Raw genomic sequence first — 18,812 nt, 5'->3', positions numbered from 1 at the left:
CACCACAACGCGCTGCGCGCCTGCTGCGATCTCGTGGGGGGAAATTTCGCAACTTCACGAAAACTCCCATCACGAAGACACTTTTACATATGATGATCGTGGATGAGTGGGAGTGTTGGTGGTGTTTGAAGAGGGATGAAGGGATCGTAAAATTCTTTTTTCTATTGTAAAAGACACCTCGGTGGACGATTTTTCCACTCCCGAGTGGGTTAGTGGAAAAGTAACGTAGGATTTAAGAGTGGAAATATGTTTAGTACATATTTCGGCCGTCCAAATTATGGTTTTTAAGAATGCTTTTCCCCTTTTGTTACGACCATAGGAACAATTCTTACTACAAAATGTGTTTTAGCATTGAAAAGCATGTAAAAGACCCTTAAATGCAAACACTTCCTCTTGCCAAAGTGTAATTTACATACCCAAGAATATTGTAGTCAACATTTGCTGTTGCTGTTGATGTCACTTTTCTACTAACCCACCTAGTAAGCGCCCTCGCAATCCGAAAACAATTTTATTTCAACCACTTTCATGCGCCTTTCGTGTTTCGGGGCATTTTCCGCCCATCTCCACCCCCATTGCGCACACACACATAAAGTGTCAATTTATGGCTCCCTTTACACGTTCTTTCGCCGTGCCGGGAACGGAAAAACTTAACCCATCCCATCCCCTCCACCTCTCCCGCTACTTCTCTCCGAAAAGCGAAAACATCATCACCACAGACAGTAACACCCAAGCAACGGATGATGCGGTGTTGGAAAACCCGTCACCAGGAGAAGCGAACCGCACGAGCTATAATTAGAACCGTGTCGTGGCTGTTGTGTTTTCTCTCGTGCTTGCGCTTTTCCTGCCCGATATTTCATGGTGGTGAAAATTTGCGTTTGACGACACGGTGGGTGACGTGTGCGCACGTAGTGGTGTGATGTCGCACGCGTTTACACCCCGCCTCCTCTGGTGTGCGTGCCAGTTCGCTTGGGGTGAGGAAATGTCGTGTTGTTTGCAGCAGCAGTCCCCATGAAAACGCGTTCATCGTGTGTTGTGTTGCGTGCAGTTTTGCAGTAGCTTAAGACGACTAGTAGTAGTAGTAGTAGTAGTAGTATTCAAGAATGATTTTCTAGCTAGCAAACGAAGACGACCACGACGACGACAACCGGTGGAAAATAAAAATAGAAAAGCCATGCTCTCTCCATCTCTCGTGATTCGCAGCCTGTGTAGCCTTTTTCTGTTTCTTCAGCACGCTGTTTGCGTACAGCAGCACCACAGCGATCAAGCCGATCGTTATTATGTTGTGGTCGCGCTACAGCATTCGATTGGGGCCGGTGTGGGATGGGGCGCTGTCACGAGACGGGGACGACGCACCAATGAACTAATTAAGAGCAATTCCTCCGCATCGCAAGCATGCGTGATCAAGTTACGCTTAACAATGTTATGAAATAACCATTTATCAAGTAAAGGTCGATGATTGGGGCTCGCATGGGGGGACACAAACAGCAACAGAAATGAAAAGCATTAGCTGCCAATCGGTGTACTAATGGTTATTTTATTGGCGACAACTCCTTTTTCACAATCAAATTAAGCGCAAATGTCTTCTTGCAGCAAGTGGAAAGTGGAAGAAGCGGAAAGAGGCTGTCCTTCATTAGGAGTAACTTGAATGGAAACATCAACAGGTGGATTGCTAGCGCATTAGTAGCTTTTTAGTGAGTTTTATCTAATTGTTTTCTAATATCGTCCGTTAGGAATAGTTTTACAATTTGTATAAGTCCTTGAGCTATATAATGTTAACATTGTGGTCTCTTTCGGTTTTCGACCTGTTTCTTAGCACATTCGTCTTGTAATTTTATGTTGTCCGTCAAAAAGTTTAGATAAGAACTGTCGTAGATCATTCTCATCATTATGGTGACATCAGCGCAACACAGTAAAGAACAATCCGGAAGTCTCGAGAGCAAACGTCAGCATAAGCTAACGTCAATTGGCCCTTTTTTAAGGTGAAGTGAAGCGTCAGTGGGTATTCCGCTTTTTTGCAGTGCTTCCTCTCATCGATCAGCCAACTCTGACTTTGCGCGGTTAGTGACGATCCTCTTGGTGCCAGCAATTTGTCAACACGGGGACCACATGCCACAGAATCGACACTTGCTAACGGATCGACAATCAACGACCAGCAGCGAAACGGTTGGCCACCCCAAAAAGCCACCCATCCCCTCCTCCCTAGGGGATGCTCGCAAAAGGGGAAGGGAAATGTAGCCGCTGCTGTAACAAATTCCTTCCCAACAAACGACATTTCCTATTGCTCTAGCCTGCGTGTGATAATTGCCACCGTGACATAATCGTTCTTTCCGCGCGTTGCGTGTGTGTGTGCGACGCGATTTTCATGATCGAGTGTAATTTGAGCTGCCATCGCACTACTGCGAGCCACATCAAGTAGGTGATCGTCACATTTTTTGTTCTGCTCTTGTTGTATGTTCACCCCATTTGAAGCAGACATTACTTTATTTATACGCTTCCCCATGGGCTGGCAGATTTAGGGAAGCACAAAAACACAAAGCAAGCAACCAAGAAATCGACAGAGACAGTGCCACAGGCGGTTCATTGATGTTCAGACAGCCGTAAGACCCGTTTTATCGCGTTTTATCGGTGGTGTTGCAGCTTTTCTTCTGCCTTTGCCGCTGCCTGGGGCCGAGGATGGGTTAGATTGGTGTAACTGCTACCCAGAAACGACATGCGAATAATTAATTCACGCAACAGCCCAGAGAAGATTGCGAACGGCTGTGTGTGTATGTGTGTGTGTGTTGTTTCCTGCTTTCCCTCTAATCAAGCATCTGGTTCGTTTTGGGGTGGAAGATAAGGTTGAACTAAATCATTTTGTGATTATTTTATGATCGCCATCCGAGAGGATCGAGATGTGACGAAAAAGAATGTAGCCTGCCTAAAGACACACAGAGCTGATTTGTTTTTGTTTTTACTATGTTTTTCACAGGAGAGTTTAGAAAGATTTATTGGTGGGAAAAGAAACTTCTCGTGATGAAATGAGCTGGCTAGGTTTCTCTGCACAACAAGAGAAAAAATATCAGCTTACTATGATCACCGTCTAGAGGGCGCCACCTTACGGTAGATCTATACAATGTCCGACTGAAGATAGTACTCACGCACACTGCTACTACCACGAACAGCACAAAAGGTGACCAATATTTTTAAAAATAACCCCTCCTCGTCGCTTCATCCTCTCGTACGCCTCTCCCTTATAATCGCCTTCTTCTGCCTGTCAAAGATCACCGACAAGGCGGAGTCGCTTACAGCCGAACCATCACCCACGCGCCTTTTAATCGTCCCTGCCAAGTGATCGGTATTTGTCAACTTGCCAAATCGAAACAGCGAAGCAAAAAGAAAAGAAGCAAATGGTGGTGGCTGGGTTTAATTGATGCGTTTGCGTTTGTCTTTTTTCTTTGCCGTTGTTTGTTCTACTGCCCTGACCTCCAGACCCCCAAAGAGGTTTCGACATTCGGGCGAACGGTCCATTTTTCATAATTAACCATCCCGAGCGCCGAGCCATCGTGAGGAGTCTGGTTTCGCACTTTGCTTAATTGAACCGCAACTCAATTTACGCCTTTTCCGTGGGATAAGTGCACAGCGCATGATGGGGTGAAATATGTTGTTAGCTGTGAGAATCCTCCACCAGTGACAACATTCCGACTCTGACAACGGCTTGACAGTTTGTTGTCACAAACTGTATGTGTGTCCAATGTATTGACCTCAAATTGGTTCATCGCTCCTCCGCCTTTTGCTACGGGGCGGAAGAATAAGGAATACTACGGCAGGGACGGTGAGCACCCCTCGTCGACGTTTTGAGCCGCACAAACATGAATGAGCTATGGCGCCGGTGCAATCCACCCCCGGGATTACGGTAATCATTGTAAGATGTCAAGGTAAAGGAAATCGCACACACGGGGACGGAGCAGCGCTGCGCTGAGACGCGGCGAGGGAAAGGTAAACAACGGCCCCTGGGAGGAACCAAGCGGGGAAGCGGAGGCTGCGAAGCGATCAAACGATTGCGCAGACGCTAGCGAAGTAGATACGAACGTTCTCGAACCTCCCGACGAATTCGCTCTCTCGCTTCGGAGTGATCTTCTCGTGTGCGAAGTCTAGCCGAACCTTCTCGCCAACCATCTGATCGTATCTGCGACCGACGGCACAACAACTTGTTATTGTTGTCATCTTGAATGTAAACAAACATGGCCGATATTCGCCGGTAAGGCCGGAGATCGTGTCGCGTTGTTTGTATACAAAAGAAGGGACCTTCCACCGGCTTGAGATTGGAGACGCATGCGTCAACACGCGAGCTGACAGGATAGATGATACCGAGTCGGCGCAGTAGGAGCTCGCAAGCGCTCTTACACACATTGCCACAGACCGAGCCTCTTCTCAGACACTAAACAGCTGATGCTGTGATGATATTCTGACGTTCCGGACGGTTTGACTGCTCTCCTCTGTTTTGTACACAGTAGGGAGAGTCGATGACTAACGCTGCATGGTGTTCTCTAGCAGCATCAACACACTCTGTTGGGTGTGGATTCCTTTTGCATTTTCCCAGAGCGTCGTCGGTGTTGGTCGTTTTTTGCGTACGTTTTCACTTGTCCCACTGCCAAAAATAGCTCTAATGTAGCTTGGAGAACGCATCCGGTTCGCGTTTTCTGCACGACCTAAGAGCGCTTATGGAGACGTATGGGACGTGTCTAGAAGTATCTGACTCATCGGAAAGGAATGCGAGCTCTAGAGAGTCTGGAGAAGTGTGAAGAACAAAGTTCATTTTTCATCAAATAAATGAATGCTTGGAAAATATCCCTTGCGCACCGAAAAATTTCTCCTACAACAAATCAATTATCGTCTGTAAGGCTGATGAGTTGCTTAGGCATACTTATCACGCTCATCAATCCGGAGGCATACGTTTAAGTGGCTACCCGGCTTACCCTCGCCCATCCGGAGCTGCCGGATTGACACGCACTGCATTACATTTTCCGCACTCTAATGATACGCATGTTTATTCGCGAGTGCAAAATGTAAATCTATGCAACGTATTTTTTTTTCATTGCTTCTCCCTATTAATTAGAGCGGCTTATCGGTAGGCGGACATTGTAAGCGCTGGATAAGAAATTGCACACTACTGTGGGGTGTGTGTGTCTGCGGGAGAGATGGAAAAGCGCATCGGAATTGCATATGCTTTTCTTTCCCGTCTTGGCCGCTGCTTCAATGTTCGTCATAAATCAATCACACGGATGATTCACCATGCAGGCTTAGCATAGCTGGAAGGCATAATGTGATGACTTCCTTTAGTATTAATGGCGTTTTTTTATTACCTATGTACCGAAACGGCATAATGATGATGATCGTGCTCGGAATGAAGTGCTAAGTTGATTATTCCAATCGGGAAAAGTTGATTTCTTTGAAGATTGTTTTTCTTTCTGTGTTTGTGGCTAAAGAAAGATCGAGAAATCAATTTCACCGAGAGACGTCCTTGCGAAAATGTAGGTTCCGTGAGTCATAAACATGGTGGAATTAGACAGATCACCTTAGCAATTGGTCATCTTTGGGCGAGCCACCCAGTCACAGTGTGCTATTTCCAATTCTGCTCATCAAGTTCGTCGTAAATAGTTGATGAATCAAAGGATCAAAGATCTCGTCATGCGCCAACTACTGTCCTCTAGGCAGTCACTCTCCACTGTTGTGATCAAAATTGTTGTGTGAATCATGATTGAATATCAATCACATTGCCACGGAGACTTTGTCTTATTTGCTGTAAATAAATACATTTTATGTATATTATCAAAGCATCTAAAAAGTATTAATATGTTTGAGAACAAAAAGGAGATTTATTCAGAAAATGAACGCTTCCAACCGTTTTTCCAAACAAAAGTAATATCAGCCCATGGTGTTCGTTTCCAAAGACAATGGCGCCTCTAGCGGACAGTAGCGAAAGCAACCAAGCGCTTTTCCGATCGTACAGTGGCGCACAGATAAACTTGTACACTGTTTTTTTGGATGGTTCTTGAAGTAATTTGCAGAAATTAAAGAAATGGTACATGGAGTTATTTCCAGTGTGTTAAGACAATTTTAATCCCATATATCGGACACGATAAGAGGGGAATGACAGAAGCTTTGATGTCTCGTTGAATGCACTAAGTTCAGATGAGTTGGTGCTTTGTCGTACAGATGTCGCTGGCAGGTTTAAAGAGAAGTATCACCTCTGCCACTGTTTATGTATTGAATGTGGTTGTTGGAAAGACTGATCTCGGGGTCCATAAATCATAAAACGATCATATTTCACAACACTGGTGGTATGGTTTGTATCAATCAATTGTTTCAACAGTGTTTACCGACATCTGATCGACAAATTTGACCTTCCCTCTTGCATCAACAATACACACCCTTGTTTTTTGTTTCAAATTCATTGTTTATTTCTTGTTCATTTCGTACATTTTGCATTTAATTGCGTTGTGTTTTACATCATAATTAGCAGAAAAAATCTCAGAACAACTCGTATGCACTTTTCACTTCGTTACAGTTTATAGATTCTCAATATATTGGGCTCAAAATCATTTAGCGATGCACAGTAGTACACACTGTAGTACACTGGGAGATGAGAATGGGATGGATGGCAGGTATAGCGGGAGACGGGATTTGAGAAACGGGTCATGGGGTGATTCGGGCGGGGTTCGAGTTAAATACAGTTCAGCAACATAAACATCAAACACGATTTCTCGATTGCTCAAAGAACAAAACCTGGTACATATGTAACACCAAATGGGCATCCAATCGAAACGGTGTTTCGACAATTCGTAATTGTGAAATTATTTGCTTTCTTCACTTGTTCTGCCAACGGGCTATAAGGATGCCTGGCAGCGGTTCGAGGGTTGTAGGGTTTTTTGGGTTTTCAAACATTACTCTATACTTCTTTCAATCTGTCGCCTTCCGATGAGAGGCACAGTGCAAGTGACTAAAACATAAACAGCACAGAGCTACACGCGATCTCTCAGAACACTTATTTGGCTTTCGATGTGACGGGTTCGACGTAAGGTTTGGCAAACGAAAGCGCGTCATTAGAGACCCGTGAACAGTATAGCAGAAAGAAAGAAAGGAAACCCCTATACAGATATAGATATAGCAAACAAATGATAGAGAGATGATCAATAAAAGCAACACAGAGCGTTTACAACTACATGAAAATTAACGAAAAAACTCTATCAACTTCTTATCATTGAAGCATTATCATTCGCTCCTTCCCGTGGTCGAGATTTTACGGGACAGTCGAGATAATAGGACCAACGCCTGCACTGTATGAATTCCTGCTGGAGCGCACCGTGGGCTGATTGGACATCGGCGTTCATTACTGGTTCGCTCTCCAGTCGCTGTTTGCCACCGTTAGCTCGGCACAGGTCGCTGCATACCCGAGATGGTTCTCGGCCAGACAGCAGTACCGGCCTGCGTCACCTGTGTATGGGGGGATGAAGGCAGGGAAATCATTCGATCAATATCTTGTGAATTCTTCAAACGCTTAGCTGGCGGTTCATTCCCACCTTCATAGGCCACCGGTAGCGATAGGCGGCAGACGCCGTTGCGATACTCCGGCACAAACTTGTACCCCTCCTCGATCGGTGCCTCGTCCTTCGTCCAGCGAATCGATGGTGCTGCATCGCATGCTACGATGCACTCGAAACGCGCCGGTTGTCCACTGACAACTGCGATGTCTTTCAGCGGCTAAAAACAGCAAAGAGGACGGTCAAAGATCATTCCATGTGGGCGAGTTGATCAGCACGATCAAAGTGACCAGTAAATACTCACAGCGACGAACAAGGGCGTTTTGGTGGGAACACCTTCTTCCTGATGCTTCACGTTCGGTGTGCTCGTCGTGGATCGATTAAAGCCCTGAGCTGTTGGATCTGGATGCACGCAAAAGTGTGGAGGTACTCGGGATTAACTCAGATTGCAAATTTGGAGTGGCCAGGGTGAGCGATCGTTTTACAGAGCGTACTACATATACACACGCACTCACACACACACTCGCACACGCATGAACGCACACGTACGAAAGACACTCATGGGTTAACAGGTGGCAGTATGGAAGCAACATGATCATGCGCAATAGCTTCGAAGCTCAAATGGGGGTGGGTCATTGTACAGCGTATTCCAGAAGAACTCGTATTCTGAGCAGTTGGTATTTTACTCTGGATATGACATTGTTCGGGTATCATTGCTCAGAGTACGAATCGTCTGGATAGTTTGCTGTACAATTTGACAGTTATGTCTGACTTTGACAGTTAAAAGCATAGCCACTTACCTTAAGATCTGTGTTGGTTCCTTGGAATTCATTACGTCCATTGCAAGCTTCACACAAACACACAGCATTATTGCGAACATAAATATAAAGATAATGGGCATGCAAAGTCTTCCCTACCGAAGATGAATGAACATCATCCCCAAGATACTACAACCCTGGGCGATCCCCTCTCGTTGATGAGTTCGCGGAAGAGATCCATCATTCTCCGCCTCACAAGAAGTATCGCCGTCTAGCGGCCGTTCGTCTTGCGTGCGGTGTGGTCTCGAGGACTCGAGAAATTGTTCACCAGTGTTCAGAACAATAAACCGAAATCCCGAGCCAGCACAGCACCAGCGCATCAGAGCGAACGGACCAGCCGTGGGCCATGTGTAGTTCAAGCGGAAAATGCTCATGTCCCAACAATTGTGCCAATAAATTATCAACATTTCCCTGGGCCCGGGTTCCGCCCTGAAGGGTGTGGAGGGTGGAAAAGTTGATCATGTTGTCGCACCGGTTAACACACAGTCACAGTGCGCTAGCAGAACGTCTGTTCCCATTTCTTGCTCGACTTCAACGAAACCGGGCGCAAGACGCACGGACACACACTCACACACAAACTCACACGGACGGACGGGTGCGATAGGATTGCTGAAAATACTTTCCGACACGATTTTGGTTCGACCCCAGGCCAGCTAACTGCACGGGGAGAGGAGTTTTACGTTAGAGACTGTTAGTGTGGCTGGTGTTTGTGGCCGTTTCCTCATTGCTTAATGTGCACCGTGCCATCGTCGTATCATGTTTCTATTACCAGCTAGTCAGTTCGACAAATAGGAAAAATATAAACGGGTGGCGCTGGCCCTGGGTTGTGCACACGTATTGGAAACGAGACAGAACACGGGAGAGAGCGGGAAGAAAATACGGAATTTTAAATCTACCCTCCCCGTTTTACCAGCGCAATCTTGAGATATTCCCCGTGAAAAAACTTCTTTTAATTGTCGTTATGTAACCTATACGCTCAGTGAGTGGGGAAGGGGAGGTCATCAGGGCGGCGTCCGTTAGTCCGTACGTCACACAATTTGCGACACCGACGGCGAAGCATCTGGCGACGATGGCCCGCCCGCCCGATGTGACAATTTGGTCGATTTTCGGCGCCCGTCAGCAAGCTGATTTACGCAAAAGCAGATCTCCCCGCTTTTGTGCGCTATTGTTATGCTGTGCCCTCTCCCAACCTTCCCCCACCCCGCAACCGGATCCTTCAACCGGCCTGTCGACAATGTGATTAGTTAAGAGCGCATACTTGACAGCCTGAACGCGGGGGGGTGGCCACAAAGATGACCCAAGAAAGTGGCCGCGGTCGAAAGAGTTGAATGATCTGCAGGAATTCTAATTTGCAACCCATTTTTTGTTTGTTTGCCAGTCGAAAGGTGAAGCCAATGCACACAGATACAGTTGCTAGGGGCGTGAAACAATCCTGTGCCAGGAGTTGGACAAGTGTAAGGTATTAGTGGTACGACATTGAACATGCTCACAGAAGCGTTTTGGGGGGAGAGAACGCAAACGCTTCCGCCTTCTCCAGACATCGATTTCCCAAGCAGCTCGACATCTTCAATGCACTTTGCTCATTCCGGTAGTAACCTCTGAACTCTGAGGTGCGACATTCAAAGCGCTACACATGAACGTCACGCTGTTATAAGGATCCCGCCTTGCAGCTTCAGCCAACCGTGCAACAGCCGTGTGCTGTTATAAGGCTCCCCGCACGCAGCAAACGGAATCTTCGCAGTAGCGTGCTGCATAACAACATAAACAATAACATCGACAACAAAGCTCTATGGGTCTCTCTCTCTCTACCTGGTGTGGCACAATAGCTGTTCCGATTGCTATAGCCCCGCGACGGTGTAGACCGACCACTGCCAATTCCTCCCTGGAACGCTGTCGGCTCGGGTGCAGCAAACGGGACGGGATGCGGCCCATACCGAGCACTGGCGTGCATTTGTGTCGCCGGAACTGAAGCCGACCGTACACCGTAGGGCGTAGGTCCTGCAGTGGGAACGCTGCTACGACCGGTACGCTCGTGCTGTACCGGCACCTCGATGTCACCTGCCGCGAACTGGGCCGTGTTTTGGTAGCGCGGATGCTTCCTACCATTGCTACCGCCGCCGGCACGGCCGGCCACGATACGGTGGCCCTCTCCCGGAAATATGATGCCGAACTCGTACCCGAAATCGTACTTGAAGTAAATGATTCCGGTGTCCGGGTCGACGTGCTTCGTGCCTGATTTCGTACGGGTCGTGTAGAAGAAACACAATAACAGAATGAAAACGTCAAACATGTCCCACATTCCAGTGGCAGTGGAGGTGGTCCAGAAATATGAAGTATGGGTTAGATCACAGACGGGGAAAAACAAAAAAAGGCCAATTACTAACCTAGTGGTTATGCAATATAAGTAGCATCGCCGCAAGAGAGATAAAGTGTGAAAGAGTGAAATGATAAACAAAACAACATAATCGTAAAACAAGAACGCACACACAAAAATAAAACTGTAAAAACCAAAAACTCTAAAAACATTAAAAGGGGGATAAAAAATGAAAAACCAGCTTCTAAAACTAATCAATGTAGATGGGCAAACGATAGCAAAAAAAAACAACCGAACGAAAAAACAGAAGAAAAAACACGCAAGCTGAACGAACGAAAATAAAAACAACCACAATCACTCTGAAAACGAGTGATGCTGATGATCATCGAAGCAGTAGCGCAACCCGCTAGATGAGGCCTAGTAGTGAGGGGTCGGTAAGGTGCAATAGTAGTAGGTAGTAGTGGTAATGGGCAGCAAAGACAACAAAATTGAGCGGTGGAGCACTCTGATGTAATGGCTAATGGGGGATGGTGGCGAGAAGAAGGCTAAGAAGGCAGAATTATAGAGCAGGCAGGCAAAGGACATCACACCGATGCGGATGGATGGACCCTCCATCGTCACAACACTGGTGCGGTGTGTGCGAGCGAGAACGCAACGGGGGAAATATGATTTTTCTCGCCCGCGACAGCGGGTAGAGCATGTTAAAAATAGACGCTACCGACACTCTCTGCGCATACACCCAGCTGCTCTCAGGCCCTGCTAAAAACCTCTGTTTAGGAGGAGAGTGGTACAGAGCAGTGGAGTGGAGGAGGAATTCGATTCGGAGCTTTACTGCTGCCCGTGTTCGTGTTCGAGAGGCGGACTGCAGGAAAAGAAGGTACAGCAAAACAACAACCCTGCACTGCCGTACACCCCGTGATCTAGAGCGTACCAGCAGCAGCAGCAGCAGTAGAATGAGATGATGATCTTCTTCCCATCCCATCGCTGTCGATGTGGGGTGACAACAACAGCAAGAGGGGAGAGCAAACAAGAAAACAACGGAACGACCTGTCTTTCCGACGGCACAACACACAATCCTGCCGTCTGCCACGGTAACCCGTCAACCTCGATTACGCGCCGTTGTTCGGCAGGCATTGCGCCATCGCGGTCGTCCACACGGAAGATGCGCGAGAAGAGATTTCATTATTTTAGGTTGACTATTTGCCCCTGCTTCTGCTTTTTCTATCAGTTCTTCAACCTGCCCCGTTCGGGATCATTTCATGCAAGTTGAGGAAATGATGTACTGACTAGCCCCGTCTAATCGAACCCTCAGCCTCTCTATAACTCTCATCCTCCTCCTCGACAGAGAGACAGCTGCAAACAGCAGACTGCAGCAGTCAGGTGTAGCGGAGTATTTAGGTTGCTGACCTGTCGCTACACAGGTCGGGAACAATGGAAGACGTTCGGGAATGAGGTGAAGGAGAAAGGTAGTGAGCATGCAGGGTAGTGTGGCGGTACTCACCATATTGCGATACTCGTGACTCTTCCCGGTAGACCTGCGGTGGGACAGCCGACCCTTGCTGCTGCTGCAGCTGCTGTGGCGGTGCCATCTGTTGCTGCTGTGGCATCGGGGCACCGTACGCGTTCTTCAGGATCGGTTTGATCGGCGTCTTCTTGATGTCCGTCATGACCTCGTTGTTGAAATGGTACGCCTTCGTCTTGAACGACTGGGCCATACCGTCCGCCTGCTTCTGGATGTAGTTGATGGGCGCGACCCGGTGCGCCTTGACCGCCATGTCATCGCGCGAGTTCGACACCGGGGCCGTCGCCATCCGCTTCGACGCGTACCGGTCCAGCGTTTGCGTCTTGAGCGTTTCCGTCGTCATTGTAGTGGTCGTCTGGATCTCGGTGCTCTGGCGCGACAGCGAACTGCTGCGCTGGTGGCTCGACTCCACCCCGCCCGCCGACAGCTCGATCTTGGTCGGCATCTGCACCGGCAGCGTGTCGAACTCCATCGGCGTCTGGATGCGCTCGTACTGGCGCGGCAGGCTCGTCGAGCGCGGCTGCTGGAAGTTCGGCCGCACGCTGCGATAGTGCGGCTCATCGCTGTCGGACGGGTTCGGCGTCCAGAGGGGACGGATGCGGTTGCCATCGCTGTCGTACCCATCGCTGTCGCGATATTCGCCCGGCGTAAAGCGTCCCGGTCGCTGCAAGTAGGCAGTTTGCTTCGTTTGCTGCATGTTCAGCACCCGGTTGCTGCTCTCGGTCATCTCCTTCATCTGCAGCGAGTTGGTGGTCTCGATCGTGTTGGTGACGGGCTGGCCGGTGACCGAGGTGTAGTACTGGGCCGGCATCGACTGCACCGCCGGCGGGAACGACTGCTGCACTGGCGGCTGCACCGACTGGTACGATTGCTGCTGATAGGTCTGCTGCTGCTGGAAGGAGGAGGTCTGCTGTTGCTGGTACGACTGGTATTGCTGCTGCTGCTGCTGCTGCTGCTGAACGTAGCTGATTGGTTTTGGCTTCTCGATCTTTGGTGCGTCCGCTGGGGCGCTGATTTGGCTCGCTTGAATCTTGTCGATAGGGTCGAATACTGACGGTGGCGGTGCAGCCGAACCCGTGGCGAACTCCTGCTTCGGCGGCGCAAACACCGGATGGACCGGCTTGTAGCCCGCCAGCGACGGAGCCGCGGCATCACTCTCGTAGTCCGACAGGAACGGCTGGGCCGGGCTGGGCGTCGGATAGCCGTTCTGCTGCACCGGAGTCGCAGCAATCGGTTCGGGTTGTGGTTGTTGCGGCAATGGTTGCTGCAGCTGCTGCGGTGCTGGTTCCACCGGGGTCGGCTCGGGCACTGGGGCCGGCTCTGGGACGGGCTGTACGGCGGCCGGAACAGGCACATGCTTGAGCGTTGGCAGTGGCTCCTCCGTTGGCAGCACCTTCACCGGCTGCAAGTCCTCCGGCAGATCGTTGTTGACCAGGAAGTTGCTCTTGCTCTCCTCAACCGTTGTTTCCTACACGAGCAGGTCGGGAAAGATAGTCCGGATTCAACGTTACAAACAACGTCGAGGATAGAGAGATTGGGCAAGACACACAACGATACAAAGTAGCAAGTAAGACAGACAGAGAGAGAGCGAGACAGAACAGGTGACAGGGAAGTAAAAGTGGTAGAACAAAAAAAGGAGGGAAACAAAAGAGAGAAAAAGAAAAAAAAGACACATATTAGTACAACAAACAGGCAGTGTGGTTGGTTGGTGGCGCGTTTGCTGTAGAGAGACAACAAGCCAATTAAAATAACACGCTACACGACAGAGAAAGAGCTCCTCGGCACGAAAGGAATTTCACATTGACACACAAATTTCGCACATTTCGTCGGCCGTGGGTCGCGCGCGGGCCACGCCACCGCCACCACCGACGCCATGTTGCGTTGTAGGTTTTTTTTTGTTTTTTTTTTTTAAAAGGTTTGGCGAAAGGAAGAAGCTTCTTCTGTGGATCGCGTCGACTACTCTCGCACTTGACGGGGTCGCAGCTCGTGAGCATCGAAGAACAGAACAACAAAAAACAAGAAATAACACGCTAAAATAAACATTGACATAGATCGATTAGCTCGTAGTTACTACACACACACATACAGACACACGAGTAACACACACGCAACGACATCGAGAGATGATGCGATCTACAGATCTACTGGGCTGGTCTGATGGTCACGGTCCTTCCCCTGTTGAAGGAGACGCGTGCGATGCTTTGAGGGACAAATCGACGGCCCGTCCTAGATTAGCGATTAAAGATTAAGCGGAATGACACTCACACGCACACAAAAACACATCAAGGCGCACACACAGCTAGAGGAACAATGGTAAATCAGTTAACGAACGGCAGAGTGGGTAATGCCGTCAGATAGAGGTGGCCTCTGTGTTAAGGAGTGAGCGACTGGTCAACAAGAAGCAAAAGGAATGGAATGCGTCAACAGACTCATAATCACAGTGGAGTGCTTTCACACACATAGAGAAATACACACACAAACACACACTAACACAACATGCGTTTTGCGAACCTTCTGGACGGTTTCCGACGACGAGATGATCACTTCCTCGGACTGCTGCGCTGGTTGCTGCGGCTCCTGTGGCTGCTGTACCTGTTCTTCTGACGTCACCTGCTGTTGTTGTTGCTGCTCTTGAACCTGTTCCACCTTCTGCTCAACCTGTTCGACGACCTGCTGCTGCTGCTGCTGCTGCACAACCTCACTGACGACCGACGAGTGTGACTCAACCTTGCTGGAGCTGCTGAAGCTCTCAACCGTCTGCACCGTCTGCTGCTGCTGCTGCTGTTCGAAGGAGACAGCTGTCGTCTTCTGCACGACCTCCTCCGTGTCGGCCAGGTAGCCGTTCTGGCGGCGGGCACCAGTCACTCCGTCCATGTCGCTCTCGTACTCGCTCTCGGTGGCGGTGAACGGGCTCTTGGCACCCTGCTGGCCCTGCTGCGGCTCTGCGGGCTGCTCGAGTGGGGCAGGCACTCCCCCTGCAGTGTCAGATTGTCCCGCCGGCGCTGCCGGTTTCGACTTCTTGCGCGGGCTGGGCGGGATAATCTTGACACCGCCGGCCGGGACACGTTCCGGCTCCTTGTCCATGCTCTCCAGCAGGGACTGCTCGATCTGCTCCCGGTAGTAGGAGCTCTTGCGCTCACTCGAGGCCTTCGGAGCGTAGCCCATCGTCGGCTGGGGCCCTGGCTCGAGACCCAGCTCCGCGATCGCACCGTACCCAAAGTCGGCGGGCAGTGGGGCCGCCGCCGCAACCGGCAGACGGACGCCCTGGACCATGCGCGGTGCCTTCAGCTCGCCGTACGCGGCCTGCTGCTGCAGCAGCGACTCTTCGAACAGCTTCTTCGTTTCCTTGACGGACTTTTTCTTGTACACCTCCTCGTCCTGCTGCTCCATGTAGTACTGCTGCTGTGATTGTTGCTGCTGCTGGTACACTTGTTGCTGCTGCTGTTGTTGGTACACTTGTTGCTGCTGCTGGTACACCTGTTGCTGCTGGTACACCTGCTGCTGCTGGTACACTTGCTGCTGCTGCTGTTGCTGCTGAACCTGCTGCTGTTGGTACTGTACCTGCTGTGGTGGCTGAGGCTGAGGTGGTTGTTGATAACCTCCCAGCTGACCAGGATACAGTGGCTCCACCGCCGGTTTCGACGAGAAGGACAGCGGCTCCTGATACGGTGGCAGCGAGACCGGCCCAGTAGGCTCGGCAAAGGCTTGCGGTTGGGGCTGTGGCTGCGGTGCAGCATACGCTGGCTGGCTGACGGTTGGCAGCGGTGCTGCTGCAGCAGCAGCAACAGAAGGCTGAGCAGCGCTACCAAGCGAGCTGGGTGTAATCGCGGGCGGTGGCAGCGGCTTGAACGGCTGTGGCGTCTGGTTGTACGACGGCCCAGCCACAAAGGCCGGAGTAGCGCCAGCGATCGGCGTCAAGGTGCAGGTCGGTGCTGGAGCCGACGTGCCAACGTTCAGCGGCTGCTGGGTAGCAGCTGGCGCGAACATTGGCGCCGGGGCAGCAGCAACGACCGGTGCAGCAGGAGCCAGCGCCGGCTTGAAGGGAGTGATCTTCGGCGGGAAGCTCTGGGGCGGTGGAGCAGCGGCCGCCGCCGGCACAAAGGTCGGCACGGGAGCGGGAGAAGGCGCCCGCACCGGGGCCTCCACCGCCAGGGACGGCTTGAACGGTTGGTACTGCATCGAGGACTGTGAGTACTGCTGCTGCGACAGCGTCGAGGACGCTTGGAACTGCTGCGTCGAGGAGAAGGACGAGTACATCTGGGTCGGGGCGGGTGCGTTGACCACTGGCTGCGGCTGCGGCTGGGGGGGCTGCTGGTAGATCGGCTGAAAATCGGATCGAATCGAATCGGAATGAGCTTTAGCGGCGTTGTGCTCTTGGTGCGGTTTCGTTTGCTTGCGTGCGAACGGAAGTGTCGAATAGTTGTGTTGTGGTGGTGGTGGTGGTGGTTGTTGCTGTTGCTGTTGCTGAGTGGTAGTAGTAGTAATATGCTTGGTGAAAGTGGATGAAGATGAGGAGACGGTCGGCGGCGGTCGGTACGATCGGTACACCTGGCACACCGGCGGCTCGTCGGCCGCCCTCGCACCGAACGACCCGAACGCCTTCGGGGTCGACCACAGCCGCTCCATCGCGATGGCGTCGGCCGACGGACGGGGCGAGGTGCTGCGGGCCCGCGTCACCTCCGACATGCTGGCCGGTCTCGGCTTCCGCACGCTGCTGCTTCCAGGCGGGGCCAGCGGGAACTTGGGCGCTTCGGTCGCCACCGATTGGAACAGCGTTCCGATCGGGGGCGTCGGGATCGTTTCCGGCTGGGGCTTCAAAAGGGAGAGTGGCCGCGGCTCCGAACCTACCAACAGTGGTGCCGAGGTCAGTTCACCGACGTCGGCCGGCTGCTGCAACAGTGGCTCGAATGACGAATTCGGTCGTTCACGCACAACGGTGCTGGTGACGCTGTTGCTGCTGCTGCTGATGCTGCTACTCTCCCGTTTCGATTCGGACTGAGCTGGGAGCCGAACGCTCGGTGCCGTCGGCACGTCGACCGTCATCGTCGTCGGCGCTGTCTGCGTTGCGTCCGAGCGGGTCGCGATCGGGTCGGTATTGGTGCCCGCGCACTGCTGCTGCTGCTGCTGTTGCTGCCCGGCCGACGGCGGGTCAGCCGCGCTCATCGGACTCGTGCCCTCGGTCACCGTCGGCACGGTGGGCGTTTGCGTGCGCTGCGACAGGCGCAACGGGGGCAGCTCGGGGAAGCTGATCTTGTGCTCCATGCGCATCGTCGCCTCGGTCGTGCGGCGCGTCTCGGTGACAATCGTCGACTCCGTCGTCGGCCCGTGCAGCTTCGCCTCGCTCGCGTACTCCTGCCGGGCACTGAACCCACCGCCCTCGCCCTCGAGTGCCTCCTCCGAGCGGGGCTGCCCGGGGGTGGGAGGATGCGCGAACGAACGAGAAATGTATGTGTGTACATGTGTGCGCCGACACCGAACGTGCGCGAGGGTGACATTTTGCGCGATTGCGAAGTGCGTGTTTTATTATTTTTGGGGTCCCCCATTTGCAAGCCCCCCAACGAGTGTTCATTTGTCGAGGATGATAGTAGTGGTGGTAGTATGGCGTGAGATAACGATGAGATTGAGTACCGAGTATTAGCATCAGAATAGAACAGAGACGAAGAAGAAAGAGAGAGAGAATAACATGTAGATGATCGATTATGCAAAGGATTCAACCACTCCGACTGCACGCTGCTGCTGCAGCTGGAGGATTTGCGGCGGAGAACTGTGTGATGAAGTGGCGGACAAGTACTACTGGGCAGGCGAGGAAGGCGAAGGTACGATCCTTCAGGATACCGTGATCTAAAGCAAAGCTCACACACGCACACGCTACTACTGCACTAGAAAGCACACACAGAGAAAACTCTCACACACAGGCGCGTGCGTCTCTTATTTACCTGCTGCTGCTGTACCATGTCCACGAACGAGACATGCTTCTGGGGCGCGGGCTGGGGCGCCGGCTGGGCCGCACTTTCACACTGCAGCACGGCAATGTCGGCCGTGCTTTGCGCCTCGCCGCCCGCGTTCGTCGCCAGCACCATGTACGTGCCCGTACCGTTCAGCGACACCTGCTCGAAGATCAGCTTGAAGCAGGGCCCGACCTGCTGCAGGGCGTAGCTGCCGGGAGCGAACGCTTCCTGCACCGGCCGCCCGTCCTTGAACCAGGCGACGGACGGTTCGGGCGTGCCGGACACTTCCACGTCCAGCACGACCCGGTCGCCGTTGCGCACGGTTTGGGCCTGCAGCCGCCTGCCAAACACTGGCGGAAAGATGGACTCTGATGGCGGGGGTTCGAGGGGTAGAGCGCGAAATGTACACCACAGGGGGTGGGGGAACAGGCAAGATACAGGACACAGGAAATGGGAAGAAGCACATGGAACCAAAGAAAAACACGGGAAACATGTGATGAGAATAGGGCAAATGGAGGACTTTTTGCACTACTAGAGAGCTTAACGGAGGCGCCTGATAAGGTTCCTGTGTTGGTGTTCTGAGCTTAATTTTGGAAAGATTTGAGTATTCAAAGGTCCTTGTATTACGAGGAATTCTTTGAAGGTAACAGATGACATCGAAGACATCAGAAAGAATTTTGGCCCAAAGGT

At 51.4% G+C, this 18,812-nt stretch overlaps 1 protein-coding gene across 2 annotated transcripts in view; it reads right to left on the bottom strand.

The window, feature by feature from the left end:
- LOC120948117 (titin) overlaps positions 1-18,812 on the bottom strand; it is a 158,474-nt gene that overhangs the window by 93,060 nt on the left and 46,602 nt on the right. For both annotated transcript variants that reach the window (XM_049607064.1, XM_049607065.1), the window contains exons 16-18: positions 18,111-18,490; positions 14,686-17,580; positions 12,154-13,642 (exon numbers count right to left, since the gene is read on the bottom strand). In XM_049607064.1, the coding sequence (XP_049463021.1) occupies positions 12,154-13,642; positions 14,686-17,580; positions 18,111-18,490 (4,764 nt within the window). The remainder of the gene's footprint in view (positions 1-12,153; positions 13,643-14,685; positions 17,581-18,110; positions 18,491-18,812) is intronic.

This window comes from Anopheles coluzzii, chromosome 2 (genome assembly GCF_943734685.1).
Source record: "Anopheles coluzzii chromosome 2, AcolN3, whole genome shotgun sequence".
Lineage (NCBI taxonomy): Eukaryota > Metazoa > Arthropoda > Insecta > Diptera > Culicidae > Anopheles > Anopheles coluzzii.
The sequence above is the reverse complement of the archived record's forward strand: the minus strand, read 5'-3'. Positions and strand labels throughout refer to the sequence as shown.